Source organism: Schistocerca cancellata, chromosome 2 (genome assembly GCF_023864275.1).
Source record: "Schistocerca cancellata isolate TAMUIC-IGC-003103 chromosome 2, iqSchCanc2.1, whole genome shotgun sequence".
Taxonomy (NCBI): Eukaryota; Metazoa; Arthropoda; class Insecta; order Orthoptera; family Acrididae; genus Schistocerca; species Schistocerca cancellata.
In genome coordinates this window covers 49,228,694-49,243,777 of record NC_064627.1, presented here as the reverse complement: position 1 = coordinate 49,243,777, position 15,084 = coordinate 49,228,694, and the positions used below count along the sequence as shown (strand labels likewise).

The 15,084-nt window shown below is 37.8% G+C and overlaps 2 protein-coding genes across 2 annotated transcripts in view; both read right to left on the bottom strand.

The window, feature by feature from the left end:
• The window catches only part of LOC126161324 (kinesin-like protein KIF13A), a 136,927-nt gene extending 134,671 nt beyond the window's left edge, over positions 1–2,256 (bottom strand). The window contains exon 1 of the mRNA XM_049917079.1: positions 2,176–2,256. Within this exon, the coding sequence (XP_049773036.1) occupies positions 2,176–2,221 (46 nt within the window). The 5' untranslated portion in view covers positions 2,222–2,256. The remainder of the gene's footprint in view (positions 1–2,175) is intronic.
• A 4,256-nt stretch (positions 2,257–6,512) lies between these two features.
• Positions 6,513–15,084, bottom strand: part of LOC126150704 (kinesin-like protein KIF13B) — a 135,153-nt gene continuing 126,581 nt past the window's right edge. The window contains exons 6-8 of the mRNA XM_049915893.1: positions 10,714–10,825; positions 6,774–6,986; positions 6,513–6,625 (exon numbers count right to left, since the gene is read on the bottom strand). Coding sequence (XP_049771850.1) covers positions 6,548–6,625; positions 6,774–6,986; positions 10,714–10,825 — 403 coding nt within the window. The 3' untranslated portion in view covers positions 6,513–6,547. The remainder of the gene's footprint in view (positions 6,626–6,773; positions 6,987–10,713; positions 10,826–15,084) is intronic.

Here is a 15,084-nt window from a genome sequence, read left to right as displayed (position 1 = left end):
TGTGAGAAAGTTGATGTTGTCAGGCGATCTAGGTGGGATCAATCATATGGTAAATTGTCATATTATGACTCATTTGTCTACATGATGATGACTCAATTGACATTACAGGAAGCTGGTCACTAGGTGGGATCATTCACATGGTAAATTGTCATATTATAACTCATTTGTGTACATGATGATGCTTCAATGGACATTACAGAAAGCTGATCACAACAACAGTGCAGTTACTTAAAGCCAATTAATGACACACTGGATATATGATATCTTCACATGCGTGCAGTTTGAGAACACGTCAAAATGAAATTTTTTATCTGTGTGTTGTGTGTAAATGGTTGTTTATTTAGACATTTTGCAAAAATACCTTACATGCACCATTCTCAGGATGCTTACAGATACTGCCCATTTGCAAACCATTTGAAAAAGTCTTTGATCCTATGTACTGTATTTATTTAGTTGTTTACTAGCTGCTCTGGCAAAGCTGTAGAAACATTCCATCATTTCTGAACTGGATTTGTTATTTTTTATGAGCTGAACTATTATAAGCCTGCACGTGAATGTTTTTGTACAAGAAGTTGTCTGTGTACCACACAATGAATGCATATAACACTTGGCAGTTCTTCAACCAATAAGCAACAAATCCACATCTGCAACCTACCATTGATAGTGCTCCATCATTAATGCATGCAAATACATTATGAAAGGATTTTTTTCTAAAGTATGATTTCACACATTAAACATAAATAATTCTGTTGTATCAGTAATGAAATTTGTTGGATTTCTTCCCATAATGCACCGTTCCCATCACAATAATGTACATATGGCATCAATAAATTGTTATTCTCTGCAAAAACTGGCAGTTGCATGGAAAATGAAGAGTTTTGAAGAGTACTTACAAGTCTTTTATCACCATTAAGTGCCATTTCTCCAGTTCATTGGCTTACTGTGCTGTCGTTTAGAGGCAACATTATTGAAATTTCAGGTACATCCTGAAGCATAACTGTTGAGGAGTTTCTCCAATATTACAGTTTTTATCACTTTTGCAATTAATTGTGAAATGCAATAATCTGCAATTATCTATGTTCATTCACTGTGTGTTGTTTCTTAAACAACTGAACAGTTGTTGAACTATTTTGAAATATTTATACATTTCCAGAAAATATTCAGTGGGCTTGTCCTAATAAGTTGGATGCTTTGTAGAAAGATGTTCTAGCAGTCAATTTTGCATCATAACCTCACTGAATAATGTTTTATGATGCAACAAATATATTGGGTGTTGATGGTTTACAACAGATTCTATGAACAAATAGAGCCATGAAGATATTTCATTTTATGAGACACAGGCTCAAAATAATTACCAATATCTTCTTTGAAGCTGTACACATGTGCTGACTCTCAAAAATCTAATTGCATACTGATCAGTGAAACCACAAATGAAAGAACCCATGCCATGTACTATTATCTGTGCATGCCTCTCGTGCATTGTGGACTGGGTTTGGGATTGGAACAGCACTGACTACAAGCCCTGTTTATCTGTTACAGCTGGTTGGTGTGCAGGGAGATGCATGAGATGTTGTGTAATGAGGCTCTTTTGTTTGCACTTGCTCTATAGTGCCATTTAGTCCCTCTTGTGTAATGTAAACTAAACATATGCACAGGCAATACAAATAGTATATTTTCTGAAATCAAATTTACAATGTGGAATTTTATGAAAACCTAATGAAAATGTTTTTAAATCCCCTACTGCCTAATGCCCACCATGAAAACTGCAATGCCCAATACTGGGCAGTACAACCCAGGGTTGATTACCAGCAATATAAATAGTAAAATTAAAAAAATTATCAGTTTCCTATTATAAAACCAAGTTTATAGCTATATGCACATTTTCACAAGGAGACAGCTCTTATGTAATTATTCTCATGGAATTGCAGCAGATCTCTGGTGATCAGACAAAGAACTGCAAACAAAGGAAGATTGGCAAAAAATCTTGCCTATGACAAAGTTTGATGAAATTTTGTTTGATCAAACTAGGGAATGCTCCATGTGTGGATTACCAGTAAATATGATTATGATGTGAGCTAAATGCTGGTTATATAAATTAAAACTCACAAATAGTACTACACATCAGATGCTATTATGCTACGAGAGACAACCTTTTAGAACTAAAAATTACATTACCTGTCTTCTGTAGTTTCTCCTCCCATGTCTGCGACATTTCTTTCATAAGCTTCTCACTTTCACTTAGTTTTTCATGCAGATTTATTCTTTGCTGCAAGAAAAACAAGGGAAGAAGACAGTAATAGCAGGCCCTTATGAACAGGTTCAACAATTCACAATTTATCACTGGCAAACATCCTTTTGACAAAAATTCATGCACGCAAGTGTGGGGGTGTGTGCGCACCCACCCACACACACGCACACCCACACACACACACACACACGCACACACACACACACACACACACACACACACACACACACACACACACAGAACATATATGAGATCTAGATGCCAATCTGTGTATTAACCACTGGATTCTGAGAGTAAATGGCATCTTTAAGTCACAAAGACTAAAGAGAATGCTCATAAATCTTTCAGTTTACACACTGCATAACTACTGTCCTCTGTCAGACATATTACCACATTATTTGTTTACCTTAAAAGGCACAGAGACAAAGCTATAAAAGACATTCTTGTATAAATAAACTTTTGAAACATGATCCTTATTCTTCATATACTAAATTTGTGAACATGAGAAGAAGCAGGATATTACTTTAAAAACAACAAAATTGTTTTCATTACTTACTGACCACAGTTCAGTGTTGATAAACCACTCATTATTCTCGTGTCTTAGTATCAGCTTCATCCGAAGAAATGAACTGTGATGAATGAACTCTCGATGAGACTCAGGATAAAATTCAGGGATATCTTGTCACTCAGATCACAGTTCACTCATCCATTACCACATTTTGTGTATTTTCTGTCATTATCTGGGCTCCCACTTTTCACTCTATTTTATTTATTTCACTCATATTTCTCTCTTTTTTACTTCTACTCATTTTAGTGACTCACAAAGCACTGTCATTTGATGACTACCTCACTGTTTCTACATTGTTTTACTCCCTTTCTTTGCAGAAGAGTACAAACTGGTCCATATAAAAACTATGGTGCCATTTTCACAGGATAGGTGTAAGTGATGGGGTTAATTAACTATAAAACTTCATTGAAATTTTATCATGAATGGTCACACATGTGAGATTTTTTCAACCACGATATAGTGTATGTCATATAACACTCTAGGATTACAGGAACAGGGAGACATTACAACATCATTCACTTATCTTTCACTGTGGCTTTTGGCACAAGGACATTCAAAATTTGCACTTTGCACTCTTGCCTACTTATCTTAACACACACCTGAATGCCTGTGACTGCAGAAGATACTTCAGTTTAGAGTTTTCTTGTGCACTTTTTATTTCATATTCAAGTAAATTCTTTTTAACTTTTGGTTGCAGTTTCTATATTCAGTATATTTTTTGCATTATGCTGAATTATATATGCAAAAGAGTATATTCTCAATGAGGATGGGACTCTGACTGATTGATTCGCAAACGCTATTCTTCCTCTTGTACTAACAGGTAGTAGGAAGAGGTAATTTATGCATACAGTGAATTGAGGATTGCGTATTTTTCAAATAATTGGGAGAAGTCAGGTATATATGTTTTTAAATTCTGGCCTAAAACAATGTTATTGCCCATAATTAAAGCAGGTGTAGTATATACAGTTTGATGTGGAATAAAAATTTCACCATTTTAAAACTAAACTGACTTCTGAAAAAAATATTATTTGAAACTGTGTGTGTGTGTGTGTGTGTGTGTGTGTGTGTGTGTGTGTGTGTTTGTATGTTTGTTTGTTTGCGCAAGGATATTTCTTGTATGCACATAAGCTTATATAAGTCAATGGATTAGTTTTTCTCCATAAACTAACCAAACAGAGCCAATGTGCAAGTAGTAATCATGAAAATCCTGCCATCCAAAACAACAAGAACAGAATTCCTCTTGATACACCTTATTACGCTGTACTAGATTCTATTTACTCACCTGAATACCAAAGAGCAGGTTTCTCTCATCAAATCTTTAAATGAGTTTGTCACTATCAAACCTTTCCACATCTCCCACAGTAAGCATTTACAGAACCCAAAATCCTATCCTCACTACTGACAAAAAAAGTCTTTACCAGCCTGCATATATGACCGTTAAAATGTAATGCTACATTGGTGTTGTTATAGTGGTGTCCACATAAGAAGGCGTGTGGTAAGGCGATGCACAGTTTACTATGTGATGCTCCAGCCAATAGCATCATTCTACCGTGTGAGACTGTTCCATATGCTTCTGGTGCACATCAAACTCTTGGCATGCTTTATCATGTCAGTCTGGGTTTGGTGAGGGTATTCAGCCAATAGTTTTCCTTATGGGTGGCATATGGCAAACATGAGAACTAATATGTTAAGAACTGACAGTGATAGTTTTCCAAGCATTTTAATAGTTGTAGGGAGAATCAGAAGAAAAACAGTGGGTCAATGGGGCACCCATACCAGCATTGTCAGTTACCAGTGTAGGCAATGACTGAAGTCTGAGTCATAGAACAGAGACAGGGAGCACACTGGAGACAAAGAAATGCATACTGTCTCTCTCTGAGCAGAAAACATTACAGTCACCTTCTTAGTTGCAAGCAACTATTATGACAGAGAAAAGACAGAGAGGGTGGTGACATTACTGGTTGTACAGGATTCTGCTACCATTTTTACCTGAAATCCCAAGGGCAGTGGTGTGTTACACTGTATGAGGCATGTCTGGAAAATAAGTACTGTTTTGGAAAAAAACTGATAAAAACACTTTTTCAAACCAAAATTTATCTTTACAGGAAATAGGACTACTTAAACTATTTTTTACATAGTTCCCACCATTGTTCAGACATCTGTCATAGCAGGAAACCAACGTTTCTATGCCTTCTTCATAGAAAGATGCCACCATTGAAGATAGCCACTGTTGAACAGCATTTTTTGTATCGACATTGCTGTAAAAGTGTCTTCTTCCTAAATCATGCTTCAAGTTCAAGAACGAATGGGAGTAAGAAGGCCTGTATGAAAGGTGATTGAACTGCTCCCAAATGAACTGTTGGACAAGATTTTGAGTGACACAAGAAGAATGGGGACATTTTTTGTCAGGAAGCAACACAATAACTTGACTGCGCATTTCACACCTTCTGTTTTGAGTTGTGCACTAAAGTTTTCACAATACCCCACAGTATCATACAACATTGAGCTTCACCTCTGGGAAGGAACTCAACAAGCAGAATGCCCTGTCTGTCCCAGAACACAGTGCACATGATTTTTTGAGCTGATAATGTTCTGAGTTTTTGTTTTTTGGAGGATCATGAATGGGTCCACTCCATCAACTATTGTTTTGTCTGGAGTGACATGACAAATCCAAGTTTCAGCACTGGCCACAATTTCGTTTCAGAATTCATCCCCATCATCACTGTATCAGATAATAAATGGTAAATCACTGCCAAGTCACTTCATTTTGCAGATATCTGTAAAGATTTTTGGAACCAAAGAGGAACACAATCTGTGAATATTTAAGCAATTTGTGACAGTCTCATGCAAAACAGTTTTTGAAATTTGTGGAAACTCATCACAAAGCTTTCTTATTGTGAACTATCTGTTTTGATGACTTTTCTCATTCATTTTCTCAAATAAATCATCACTGACAACAGAAAGCCACTCACTCCATGCTTCATCATGAACACTGGTTCATCCATGACTGAACTTTCTCAGCCACTTTCTTACCATTCCATCAGTCATTACATTTTCAACATAAATCTCTACAAACTGATGATGAATTTCAGCTGGTTTAATTTAAAAACCGTACAACAGAATGCACTTCACACTTGATGAGCTCTTAAGTATTTTGAATGATCACTAACAAATATAAACACAACAAAATCCATCCAGTTCTAATGATGTCAGTCTAAAGGCAAAGTGTGAATGTGCAGAACTGCGACACTAATGCTGCAGTGACAGTAGAATGACATGATACTTACTTTCTGGACAATGTTCACAGATGATACTTTTTATAATGTCTTACATTAAAATGTTTTGACTTTTGCATTGGGGCTTTTGTTTCAATACCATTTTTTAATAAAAAATGGGTATATATTAGCCAAGTCTAAAAAGTGTTTATAGAATGTTATTTGTGATACAATTACATATTCAGTGTTCCTAAAACATAATTTAATGATGAAAGATTGGTGCTTTTGGCATGCAGTGTTGCAGAACCATATTCATTAACCAGTATATCTCCTCCACAGCCCAAGGAGTGATCCACCCACATGTTGGAGATCTTGCTGTATCTCAATCCTTAATAATTTTCATTTAATTTCCAACACAAAAAATTGGTTAGTGAACCCATAAACTTAAATTAATACAATGCAGTTTTCACCTGTATCTTCTGACTGTTTACAAACTATTAATAATAAAAGTTCAAATTACAGAAACAAATGTGTTCTCATTTCTGTATGGCTTAAAATGTAGTCCTTACTTACATCTTTAAAACCTTCGGAGCCCTGAAAAAGAAAAGAATTTACATTAAATCAGCATCACCAAATGTTGACATGTAGTAATAAGTTAATAAAAAATTACATGCAATAAATAATAAATCAGCAACATGGGAAATAACACACTGTCATAAATAATTAAATAATTTCAACTTACTGTTGCATGTTTCAGCATCTCTTTCAAAGCTTCTACTTCTTGCCTCAGCTCTCTTATGATTCGAGCATTGGGATCTTCATTCACAACAGCATGATTGACAATTCGCTTTGCTCTGTCAGCATACCTTAATGTTGACAACGTTTCTTCATAGTTATCAGCAGCAGGTGATACTGTTGCTACCATCACAGTTTTGCTATTGCCTCCCAAATTATCCTGCAAAGTAGTTACATCATGTAAATATATTTCAACATTGTTTTGAAACATTTATTGTATTTTGATTAAATTGTAAAGCAGCGAACTTTCTGCTACAAAAGGGAAAAAGCAATGTTTTGTATTGCATTAGCTAAGTAACACAAAACACACACAACTATGTTGTCCTGACAGACTAAATTGTACCCTTCCCTGTAAAATTAGATGGTCAGGACAATTCATATATTAGTGTATGAATGTGTGTATTCTCCACTATTTACCTCTGAAGGAGGACATAGTCCAAAAGTTTAGTAATACTTTCAATCTTGTTTAGTGTCAATTGGCTTCAACTATATGGTGAGTTTTTAGCTTTACTCCTTCCAGTGTTTATTTCTACACTACTTAATCTACATCTACATATATACCCCACAAGCCAACATTGTATATGGCACCTTTTAGCAGTACAAGCCACTCCCTTTCCTGTTCCACTCACAAATGGAGCATGGGAAACATGACTATCTATAAGCCTCTGTGCAAGTCCTTATTTCACGTACCTTGTCTCTGCAGTCCTTAAGTGAAATCTACGTTGGCGGCAACAGAGTCATTCTGCAGTTCTCTACATTTTCTCAATAGTTTATCTTGAAAAGGTCATCTTCCCTCTAAGGATTCCCATTTGAGTTCACAAAGCAACTCCGTAATATTAATGTGTTGATAGAACCTACCAGTAATGAATCTAACAGCATACTTCTGAACTGCTTCAACGTTTACCTTTAATGTGAACTGGAGGTGATCCCAAATACTCAAGCAAGATTCAAGAGTGGGTCACATCAGCATTCTATATGTGGTCTCCTCTATAGGTAAGTTTTGCTTTCCTAGAATTCTCCCAATATACCGAAATCAACCATTCATCTTTCCTATTACCAATCTTATGTGTTTGTTTCATCTCGTATCATTATGCAATGTTACACCTAGATATTTAACTGATGTGAAAGTGATAAGCACTAATAATGTATTTGAACATTACAGGTTTATTTTGCCAACTCATTTGCATTAACTTACAGTTTTCTATATTTAGAGTATGCTGCCATTCATCATACCAAGTATAAATTTGGACTAAGTCATCCTGAATCATCTTACAGTCACTCAATTATGACAGTTTCCCGTACACAACAAGAGTGTCAGCAAAGAATCGCAGATTGCTGCTCTCTGTCTGTTAGATCATTTGTGTGTACAGAGAACAAGATCTCTCTGGTGAACACTGACCATCCAGGACAATGTACTAGATTGCATTACTTAAGAAATCTTTGAGCCACTCACATGCCTTACAACCTACAGGGTTATTACAAATGATTGAAGCGATTTCACAGCTCTACAATAACTTTATTATTTGAGATATTTTCAAAATGCTTTGCACACACATACAAAAAGTCAAAAAGTTTTTTTAGGCATTCACAAATGTTCGATATGTGCCCCTTTAGTGATTCGGCAGACATCAAGCCAATAATCAAGTTCCTCCCACACTCGGCGCAGCATGTCCCCATCAATGAGTTCGAAAGCATCGTTGATGCGAGCTCGCAGTTCTGGCACGTTTCTTGGTAGAGGAGGCTTAAACACTGAATCTTTCACATAACCCCACAGAAAGAAATTGCATGGGGTTAAGTCGGGGGAGCGTGGAGGCCATGAGATGAATTGCTGATCATGATCTCCACCACGACCGATCCATCGGCTTTCCAATCTCCTGTTTAAGAAATGCCGAACATCATGATGGAAGTGCGGTGGAGCACCATCCTGTTGAAAGATGAAGTCGGTGCTGTCTGTCTCCAGTTGTGGCATGAGCCAATTTTCCGCGGGCTACGCGTGAAACTCGCCCACACGCGTTCAACTGTTTCTTCGCTCACTGCAGGCCGACCCGTTGATTTCCCCTTACAGAGGCATCCAGAAGCTTTAAACTGCGCATACCATCGCCGAATGGAGTTAGCAGTTGGTGGATCTTTGTTGAACTTCGTCCTGAAGTGTCGTTGCACTGTTATGACTGACTGATGTGAGTGCATTTCAAGCACGACATACGCTTTCTCGGCTCCTGTCGCCATTTTGTCCACTGCGCTCTCGAGCACTCTGACGGCAGAAATCTGAAGTGCGGCTTCAGCCGAACAAAACTTTTTGAGTTTTTCTACATATCTGTAGTGTGCCGTGACCATATGTCAATGAATGGAGCTACAGTGAATTTATGAAATCGCTTCAATCATTTGTAATAGCCCTGTATTATCACACTGAACTCTCATTCGGGAGGACGACGGTTCAATCCTGTGTCCGGCCATTCTGATTTAGGTTTTTCGTTATTTCCCTAAATCGCTTCAGGCAAATGCTGGGATGGTACCTTTGGAAGGGCGCGGCTGACTTCCTTCCTTATCCTTCCCTAATCCAATGAGACTGATGACCTTGCTGGTTGGTCTCTTCCCCAAACAACCCAACCCAACAACCTATTATACATGCTCAGTCCTTCGTTAGCAGTCGGCAGCAGGGCACTGTGTCAAACAATTCCTGGAAATCTAAGAATATGGACTCTGTATCCCGCCCTTCATCTTCGGGTCATGCAGAATCACACGAGAAAAGGGCAAGTTGAATTTGGCATGAGTGATGCTTTCTAAATCCATGATGGATGGTAGCTTTTCTGTCTCAAGGAAATTTATTATATTGAAACTTAGAGTATGTTGAAGAATTCTGCATCAATCCAATGTTAAAAATATTGGTCTGTAATTTTGCAGGTCCATTCTCTTACCATTCTTACATACAGCAGTTAACTGCACTTTTTTCGAGTCACTTGTGACTTTGCACTGAGCAAGAGATTTGCAACAACTGGAGGCTAAGCAAGTGGCGAATGGTGAAGAGCACACTCTGTAAAATTGAACTGGGATTCCACCCAGACATGGTGACTTATTTGTTCTCTGTGTCAGGGATGCCTATTTCTATATCCTCCATAAGAGAGTCAAATGATGGGTTGTCTGTGGAGCCTCCTGGATGAATGATTTCTTAAACATAGAATTTAAAACTTCAGCTTACCTTTTGCTGTCTTCTACTGCCACAACAGACTGGTCTATGAGAGACAAAATAGAAGCCTTCAGCCCACTTAATGTTTTTATGTAGGAAAAAAAGGTTATTTACAAATTTAAACAATGGAACCTCCACGGAGGAATATCAACCGCATAGGAAAAGACAGATTGCTACTTACGGTAAAGAAGACACATTAAGTTGCAGGCAGGCACAATTAAAATATGCTTACATAAAGCTTTCAGCCACAGCCTTCGTCAGCAAAAGAGAAACATATACCATTCATACACAAAAGCAAGTGCACCTCATGCACACATGACCGCCAACTCCAACATCTTGGGCTGGAATGCCGGCCCAAGATGCTGGAGTTGACTGTCATATGTTCACGAGGTGTGCTTGCTAGTATGTGTGGATGGTAAATGTTTGTTGACGAAGGCTGTGGACGAAAGCTTTATGTAAGTGTCTTCCAATTTTGCATGTTTGCAATTTAATGTGCCTTCTGTTTTTTCCCCACATTATTTACAAATTCTTTATGTTACTTTCCACTATGATGTCACAGATGTTCCAAATAAGTGTAAGATCACTACAGTTTTAATTGTACACAGTCATGAACATCTTGTTCTTAACATTTTCTGATTACAATGTTTGCTTCAACTACATACAGATATCTACGGTGAGAGGTGTAATTGGTCAACGTACTAACCTTGAGCAACCACGTGAGCACAGAATCTCTGTACGGAACAAATTTATCCTTATTTTTACCCATCGCCTGGTCAGCCAATTTCGAGATGACTAAACCCAGGGTAGTTAGAGATCTGCAACATAATTTCAAGTAGTTTTAAATAAACTAAACAACAAGTGTTTTTGCATATAGGCAATTAGTGAAATGCACTAAAAGATAATGACAACAAAACAAATTTGAGCAGTTTTAACACATGATTTATTTGATTTTCTTATTTACTTTTGAGTTCCATAGATTCTTTATGCAAATGCATCACTAGGATGTAGAACATGTCAGATTACTACAGAAGTAACCATATGTAAAGGGTCACAAGGCTTACAATCTAAATCACATGTAAACAGATATAGGACAAGTGAAGCACAACTGTTCAGATAACTCAGGTAATACACTGAAGCACCAAAGAAACTGGTGTAGGCATGCAGTTCAAATATAGAGATATGTAAACAGGCAGAATACAGCACTGCAGTTTCCTACACCTTTATAAGGCAACAAGTGTTTGGCGCAGTTGTTAGATCGGTTACTGCTACTACAATGGCAGGTTGTCAAGATTTAAGTGAGTTTGAAAGTGGTGTTACAGTTGGCACACGAGCAATGGAACACGGCATCTCTGAGATAGTGATGAATTGGGGATTTTCCCGTACGACCATTTCACGAGTGTACCGTGAATATCAATAATCTAGTAAAACATCAAATCTCTGACATTGCTGCGACCAGAAAAAGATCCTGCAAGAACGAGACCCGTGTCAACTGAAGACAAGCATTAAATGTGACAGAAGTGCAACCCTTCCACAAACTTCTGCAGATTTCAATGCTGGACCATCAGCAAGTGTCAGCGTGCGAACCATTCGATGAAACATCCTCAATATAGGCTTTTGGAACCGAAGGTCCACTTGTCTTCCCTTGATGACTGCGCAACACGAAGCTTTACACCTTGCCTGGGCCCGTCAACACTGACATTGGACTGTTGATGACTGGAAACATGCTTCCTGGTCAGACAAGTCTCACTTCAAATTGTGTTGAGCAGATGGACGTGTAAGTGTATGGAGACAACTTCATGAATCCATGGACCCTGCTTGGCACCAGGGGACTGTTCCATCTGATGGAGCATCTGTAATAGTGTGGGGCATGTGCAGTTGGAATGATACGGGACCCCTGGTTTGTCTAGATATGACTCTTATAGGTGATACGTACATAAGCATCCTGTCTGATCACCTGCATTCATTCATGTACATTGTGCATTCTGACGGACTTGGGCAATTCCAGCAGTACAAAGTGACACCCCACACATCCAGAATTGCTACAGAGTGGCTCCAGGAACACTCTTCTGAGTTTAAATGCTTCCGCTGGCCACCAAATGCCCCATATGTGAACATTATGCCTTGCAACATGCTGTTCGGAAGACATCTCCACCCTCTCATACTCTTACAGATTTATGGACATCCCTGTAGGATTCACGGTTTCAATTCCCTCCAGCACAACTTCCGACATTAGTCAAGCCCATGCCGTGTCATGTTGCGGCACTTCTGCTTGTTCGCTGTGGAACACAGGTGCACCCGTTCCTTTTTTCTCCAGTGTAGTAATAGTAATAGTCATACAAACAAATTACAAAGCTTACATTTTTAATTCATACAAGCTGCATTCTGTCAATCTACATCTACATCTACACTCAGCAAGCCACCTTGCAGTGTGTGGTGGAGGGTACTTTGTATACCACTGTCACATCCCCCCCTTTTCTGTTCCAGTAGCAAATAGTTTGTGGGAAGATCGATTGCCAGTAAGCCTCTGTGTGGGTTCAGATCTCTCTAATTTTATCTTCATGGTCTTTTTGTGAGCTGTGTGTAGGAGGAAGCAATATATCTGTTGACTCTTCTAGGAACGAATGCTCTCAGAACTTTGACAGTATGCCACACTGTGATACCAAATGCCTCCTGCAGAGTCTGTCACTGGAGGAAGTTGATTATCTCTGTGGCCCTACATGCTAACTTAATGAACCTGTAACAAAACCAGATTCTCTTCTTTGGATCTTCTCCATTTCCTCTGTCAATGCTGTCTGGTATGGATGCCACACTCATAAGCAATATTCAAGTACTGGTTGAACAAGTGTTTTGTACACTACCTCCTGTGTTGATGGATTGAATTTCCTAAGGATTTTTCCAGTGAATCTTAGTCTGGTGTCTTCCTTTTCTGCAGTTAGTTGTATGTAGTCATCTCACTTTAAGCCTCTCCATACACATACTTCTAGACAAGCATGTAGCCATATAATAATTGGTCCTTCTGTCTATGCCTATATCTAAGCAGTATGTTACATTTGTTTATCTTGAGTGTCAACTGCCACTCCTGCACCAAGGGTCAACACAAGGAATTTGAAAGACTCCACTCTAAATTTTTCTTTGTCACCACATTTTAATTCGATATCTTCCTATTTCTATGCAGGCTATGTGAAGCTGAATGAACTGAGTCTTTTTAACATTAAGGGGCAGATAACTTGAAGTGAACCAATCTAGAGGTTTTGAATATGGTTGTCACAGTGTCTAATCTATAATTAGGTGCTTTCTCAATCATAATGATTGTGGCATCTGCAAATAAGCTGAAGTGTGCCTTTTGGCTCACACTGCAAGACAGGTCATTGATAAAGACTGAGAATAGTAAGAGACCAAGCACTAAGCCCTGCAGCAACTCACATTTCTTTGTGTTCCAATAAGAGCAGGCAGCTGTCATTGAAGAATTATTCAGTACTACCTTCTGCTTTTTGTCTTCTAGATATGACTTGAACCACATCCCTACTTTACCATTTAAGCTATAGTGTTCATACATGGAATTTTGTGGTCAATACACCAGGCAAATGGTTTAGACAGATAACAAAAAATTCCAAATGGTGACATTTTATTGTTTGTAGATTTGGGTAAACAGTTAACAAACGAGAAAATTATATGTTAATTGAAATAACCTGATGGAAACCAAATCAATTTTTTAAGGACATTGTGTTTATTCAGATGATCAGTATATCAGCTTCTCTAGGGTTTTAGAAAGATTTGCAACCAATGAAACTGAATGGTAGTTGGAAACCTCAGTTTTATCACCTTTTTTGTGCAGTAGTTTGAAAATTGCATATTTGAGTCTATTAGGAACAGTATTTTGATTTAGGAACTCATTAAATATGTGGCAGAAAACTTTAAGAATAAATCTGCAGCAGTGCTTCAGTACTTTGATTGATATATTGCCCACACCAGTAGCAGTTTTCTTCTTTTTTTCTTCTGTTGTGAAATTGGATACATGAGCCTGCCTAATCGTGTTCTGCACTGATTTTTGTAGAAGATTCATGGCTTCAATCACGCATCCTTTAAACCCAGTTTGATTACCTACTGTCAAAAAAAGGTTGTTGAAGAGATCATCAACTATTTCACCATGCAGCCATTATGACTTCGATACAGTCTGTATCCTCTGAACTTTTGTCTGTCTTCCTTTGTACCACCTTCCCAGATTTAATGAACATGGTCTTGGATCTTTTAATCACATTCTTTAAAAATGCTACAGTGTAATTTGTAGTGCTACTTATCCTGAGGTTTATTAGAGTTTCTGAGTGAAGTTTTGTTTTACAGGTTGTTTTACTTCCTTTGCAAGCCACTGTCTCCTGCAATCATTCTAATTTGTACTTTTTGAAATTCTTTTAGAAAATACAGGCTCAAACTGGGTAACAAATTTGTTTAGGAATAGGTTAAATTTTTAGACCATTTAAGATTTGTGTTACACAAATTTTGATCAAGTCTGTTATTGTTTGCAAAAATATTGTTAATCAGGCTTGTATAGTTTTTTTGTCAGTCATTTGTCAGAGTCAGACTGAAAGAGCGAATCACATTCTCAGAATCTGTCCTATCACTATTACAGTAAGAACATTTACATTAAAATTACCAAGCATAACTATTTCTTTGGTCTTTGAGAACAGGCAAGTTAAAAGTGATTGTAATTGGTTGAGGGATACATTCTTCTTTCCTGAGAAATCTTTGTAAACAGTAATCACATAAATAGGTAATGTCTTTTCGTTGAGCATGTCTGCAACTCTACAGGTCATCTCTGTGGTGAGTAGCAGTCTGTCCTTTTCTTTAACATTGGTGATATTCCAAGCCAGAGTTTTCATTGTGCAACAAACCTCAAATACAATAATTTTTTAACAATATTAGGAAAAGGATAGATTGCTACTCACCATAAAGATGACTGACTGAGTTGCAGACAGGCACAATGAAAAGATTGTAACAAATTACTGCTTTTCACCCGACCAGAGCTGTGTCTGATAGCAGTTGGGTATGTGAAGTGTGCATGCTTGTGTGAATGTGT